Here is a 5614-nt window from a genome sequence, read left to right as displayed (position 1 = left end):
CTCTCTTTAAAATGGTAAATATGCCATTTACATAAGAGACAAAAGGCTGTGCCCTGCTTTAGGTCCATTTTCTGTTGAGGTGCATTAGATAAGAACAGCACACAGATGAAAAATAAAAGAGGTCAAACTAAAAATACCTGTCTTAAATGAGTGCAATTTGATCCTTTCTCTTCAGTAAAGTTAAGTAGCCTTTAAAATCATAAATCTATATAATACTAAATAATGCTACAGCACATAATTTTAGTGCTTTGAAATTCTAAAATAGGCTACAGGTGAAAAGTGAGAGATAAATTAGAAAAAAATAAAATAAAATACATTTCATTTGAACTCTAATAATATCAAGCTCTTTTAAGACCTCAACGACCGTTTTAAACAACAAGCAGCACTCATGAGTCCTATTTTAGTTGATTTCTGAGGAGTTTCTCTGCCAGTGCACATAAAACTGAAGGCCATGTGAGTAATTGGCCAGTGACGTCTGTGATTAGAGGACGAGCCATTTACAGCAGAGGGTAGGCGGGGCGTGTGTTGCTCCGCCCCTGTCTCTGCTCGTCTTTATGTATGTGTGTGTAATCCCAGCGCTGACCCAGAAAGCGCTCAGCAGCAGCAGCAGCTCCTTCACTCTAGGCTACAGTCACTGGAGATACCTGCGCTGCTTTACAGAGACTGAGAACAAGCAAACAGCATCTCTACAACGACACGATTCATCTGACGGTATGTGTGTTTTATATAGAGTTCATTGTGCAGGCTGCATCTTTTGTTCATTTTTAAATGTAATCTTTGAAATCAGGACGTAATGCCGACATTTAAATATCGGGACATATGGTTGGATAGGTTAAGTGTTCTTATTTCTCCTCTGCTTCTTAAATGTTCTTACAACTCAAACATATGTTGCTTTAGTGTGGTAAGACTTTTGTTCTTAGAAAACAAAATAATAGTCAGTAAGACAATATCAATAATAATGCTACACTACTTAAGCGTCAGTATTTAAGTGTTCTTTGTTTTTTTATCTATATACGCTTTATATTTATATTACACTTTATATTTGCATTATTGCTACGCTTCAACTTTTGTCTAAATACACAGTAAATTCAGTAGTCTACGTGCTAATGTTTAACGAAAGTTTCTCTGTGGTCTGACAGAGATTGTGAAAGTCTGTAGCCTATATTTCATTTACAGACAGATTTCATCTTAGCAGAAAGCAGAGGAGAACATTCTTTGTTTTATGTAGACAGAGAGGTGAGGCTCCTGTAGACCCCAGACGACATTGTCCTTTCAGATCTTATTTCAATCTCAAATGATGACATGGAAAAAAAGCCGTGCACTTCCAAATATTTGCCAGTAATTCTTAAACATATGTTCTGGTTCACTCCTGAAGCTATTGATGTAAGAGATAAGAGAGACAACACTGGGCAGGACATTTATTGACAATGAATAGGACTGGTTCTGAAAAGAAAAAGAAGGAAAGTAATCTGCATGTTCTAAACTGTATGATTTAGGAAGATGAATTCATTGTTTGTTGTATATTTGCTTCATCTAGAGATCATAACCAGTTGATACATGCTTACAGATTAATACTTGATTATAATTGCATTGTACAATCTAGTTTAATATAATCCACATTTTCAAAACTCCAAACATTGCCCAGTCATGCGAGTAGATAAAATAATTTGTGCATTTCGTCATTATCTCTGGCTCGCATGTATCTGGCAGTGGGTTGGCTTTGTTTGCTGAACACTTTGTCCACGTCCCTGCCTATTATTGTTTTGATCCTCCTGGTGGCTCCTTGATGCTCCTTACTGCAATATTTCTTCTGCAGAGGGCTCAAGTCATCATATATCTGCTTTGTTTAAGCTTGCAATCATAATGGGCTTTACAGGTGTTGTTAACAATGCAAAAAATAAATAAAAAATAATTCTTAAAGTATTTTGTATCTTATATAAAACATTCTAAAATATTGCTAAAAAAAATATTTGCTTGCATGCAACTTGTAAGCTTAAAACCCCCCAAAAATAAAACAATTTGCCAATAGGTTAAGAAAAATTAATTTATTTTATAATATAATTTCAGAAAACAATTATTATTGTTTTTATGTAATTTTGCTTCTTAAGTAAATGTATCTCATTTTAAGGATGTGTAGCTGTTTTTACTATAAAGACACTCAGTAAAAGTCAATTGTAATTGATTACAAGCATGTGAGACTGGTCTTTAAAGCCAAATGGATTTAGCCAGGAGTCCTAATATTTGTATTTAATGTTCACTACTGATGGTTTTCAAGAAACTAAAAGTGTTTGTCAGCTGATACTGAGAACCTGCTTTAATATTTGCCCCTGACTGTTGCCATTCCTCTCATATCTCTGCAGTGTAGAAGGCATGGGTGAACACATGATGATGCCTATGACTCACGGCTCTGCTGGCGGAGGCCTGCATGGGTATCGCATGGGAATGAACGGCCCCACTCCGCACGGACACCAGCCTGGTCTGCGGACCCTTCCCAATGGGCAGCTCATGCACTACAGCAGGGTGCCGCAGAGATCCATGGAGGTGGCCATGAGGCAGAGGAGCGTGATGAACAGCGTCATAAACGGTCAGGTCAATGGCCAGATGAGCGGCGGACACCCCCACCAAATGCAGCAACCCAATATGATGTACGGAGGTCCAAATCAGCAACCGCAGGGTCACCCTCAAACCCAGCACCATCATATGCACCCCCCAAGCCAGCACCCACAGCAGTATATGGCTGGAGGAGGCCTTACAGCATCTCAGCAGCTTATGGCAAGCATGCACCTTCAGAAACTCAATACCCAGTACCATGGGCATCCACACGGACCCATGAACGGCCATCACATGGGAAACGTCCAGCACAGAATGGGTCCTGCTCAGTTGGCAGGCATGCAGATGGGGATGGGTGGGCCAGCTTTGGGCCTCAACGTCATGGACATGGACTTGATTGATGAGGAGGTTCTGACGTCCTTGGTGCTGGAGTTTGGGCTGGACCGGGTTCAAGAATTGCCCGAGCTTTTCCTTGGACAAAACGAGTTCGATTTTATCTCGGACTTTGTGTGCAAGCAGCAACCAAGTACTGTCAGCTGCTGAAGTTCTGCTTTTGGAATCAGAGAAAGACTTGGTCGCCAAGAAGAAGCTGAGGCAAGACAAGAAAAGCTCAAATAACCAGGTTCTGCATATCTGTGAAGCTGTGCTATGCATGTTGTAGAGCACACTGTCTTTCAATGAGGGAAAAGACTTCTGGATGTTCTTGAGCACAATTGTGGCTTTGGCGAGCAGCCTTGCCTTGTCCCATTGGTCATCCTGGATTGACGGTGGCCTAGTGCCCCAGGCTTGAATGTAACTTCACATGGTGGAAACAAGAAGTCTGCTTGGAACTTTGCAGAAACTGCTTTGCCTCCTCAGGGGGGCAATTAGAATCAATAGCATTGAGAAATGTATTTATGTATAACACCTACCAAAAAGCAGACATGATCTATGGTGATAGAGACTTGCCTTTTCTCAAACTAACCCCACGAATTGCGATTAAAAGACCTCCGTATGAGTGTGTTATGTGGGAATTGAAGGCTGGTACTTCAAAACGGGTTGTTTTTCCAGTAGCTCTTAATGATGTTTGAAACGGTAAGGGGGTGGTGAGGTCGTAGCGGTTGGGCGTGAAACATTCATCATGCGCAGTGTTACACTGTACATTTGGTTATTTCCATTCTACTACTATTAAAAATGTGACTGCCTCGTGAAAATTTGTCACTTTTAGCATTCATTGTTTTGCTACATCTGACTGAATATGACCCAAAATGAGTCTCACACATTCAATATAGGATGTGTCTTGATACTTTCAGGACTATTTCTGTGTTAGAAAAACTTGCCTGGAAAATGGTGGAATGTTTTGTAGCCTCCCTTACCAAACGCTGAGCCTGTGCTCCCTGCTGACAAGTCTAAACTGCCTTATAGTTTTTTACACAGATAATGATAAATATTCACTGTAGACATTCTTACCTTGTTCCACGGAATGAGGAAGAAACTGCTGTCTTTGTATGATTCAAACAGGTGACATTTAAACTCCAACTGTTATGTAGTGTTTGCTCATACGCTCCTTATTGTAGTGAAGAACATGGACCACAGTTTCCATTAAGGCACATGGTGCGTAAAGGATTAAATCTTCCACTTGTTTCTAAATTAACCTGAATGTCAATAGTTGAACTACTGTTCGAAACAACCACTAACCATAACACCAATTTCCTGATGAGCCACCCTTACAAACTAGCATAAAATGTTGCTTTCCTCCTCGCTCCCCAAACACTGCAGGTTTAAACCTGATTACATTTAAATTACACTTACAACCTTCTTGTTAATTGAGGTCGGCATGGTCAGTCATCTTAGATGGCCTGATAATTACAAAATGGATGTTCATTTGCTTGCTATTGCTCAGGGTGTAATGAAGAGTTGGGAACGGCCGGCTTGCTGAATTTGACCATTTCCTTTGCCGTTATGTTGCCAGTTCATTCTCTGTGGGGGTTGGGTTGGTATGGAAATAGCACAGCATACAGTACTAGTAGGTTAATCTGTTCCGCCAGAGCCAGGCTCAACTCCCTCGATGCTACCCTCCCCAGCTCGGGTAATTGCTGTATGTACGACTTGGGATTTTGAACAGTTGCCACCAAAAAAAAAAAAAAAAGCACAAACAACTTGATGGTTCATATCCTGTATTTTACAACTCCATCTTGGTTGATTGTTTAGGGCTTTGATTCATAAGGAACGGGAAAATTCTGAGTTTGATTTTGTCAGCCGCATTTCTCGTATCAGTAGAGACTGGAACATCTTCCCCTATATCCTTATTGTGTAATTTGTGAAACTTGGAAAATTATAAACAAACCACAAACACAAACAGAAAATCAAATGCTCTGTAGATTTATAAATGACGATTGAATGATTTTTCACATTCCCAGTGATCCAATCATGTTCATTTTTGTTTCATTCTTTTAAAACTCTTAAACGAATGCTACTTGAGTTTGTCAATCTGTAAATCACAAACCACCCCGCAGATGCGTCAGAATGTCCCTTGCAGGTGTGATTGTATATTCTATTTCAAACTATGTGCTGTCATGTACTGTCACCATGCTCCCACAAATGCTTTTTTTTTAAAATGTTGTTGATTCTATCTTAAGAAAATGTATTTATTTTCATTGAAAATAAAATATTTATTTTAAGAAAAGGCTTCAGTGAGTGTAATTGCTTGTCTAATTTAATGTTGCTAGTGACACAACAAATTCACACAGTTCCTGAACTGACATTGATAGATTTTTCTCTCAAATTAAAAAAATGAAAAAGTGATATCAAACCCATATCTTACAATATCAAAATGTATTGCATTTAGTTTTATAAATTCTGGCATAACTAAATATCAGGTTCTGAATGCAACAGACTTGTGAGACAGTATGAGATGAGCCACTTACTGAAAAAAGTGTAGATATTGAAGCACCCAACAGGGTGTCTGTGCTTATTTAATTTAAAAAGCCAACTGCAACAATATTGTATAAGCAAAACTGTATGGCAAAAATCACACTTGATAGTAAATATAATTCTTAATCCCAAACACTGTCACTGCAAATGT

General features: G+C 39.1%; 1 protein-coding gene across 2 annotated transcripts; it reads left to right on the top strand.

Annotated features, from left to right (window-relative positions):
* Positions 1 to 580: 580 nt before the first annotated feature.
* On the top strand, positions 581 to 5208 carry LOC306885422 (cbp/p300-interacting transactivator 3-like). 2 transcript variants are annotated; one of them, XM_079441920.1, is made up of 2 exons: positions 581 to 711; positions 2361 to 5208. In XM_079441920.1, exon 2 carries the CDS (start codon positions 2371 to 2373, stop codon positions 3091 to 3093), a length of 723 nt encoding a protein of 240 aa, XP_079298046.1. In that variant the 5' UTR covers positions 581 to 711; positions 2361 to 2370; the 3' UTR covers positions 3094 to 5208. The 2 variants fall into 2 exon arrangements, with proteins under 2 accessions (XP_079298046.1, XP_079298047.1); XM_079441921.1 differs by having other exon boundaries at positions 587 to 711; positions 2366 to 5208.
* Positions 5209 to 5614: the final 406 nt, after the last annotated feature.

The sequence above is a fragment of the Barbus barbus genome (genome assembly GCF_936440315.1).
Source record: "Barbus barbus genome assembly, chromosome: 19".
NCBI classification, from domain to species: Eukaryota; Metazoa; Chordata; class Actinopteri; order Cypriniformes; family Cyprinidae; genus Barbus; species Barbus barbus.
Note: the sequence above shows the minus strand (reverse complement) of the source record. Positions and strands in the feature narration are given on the sequence as shown.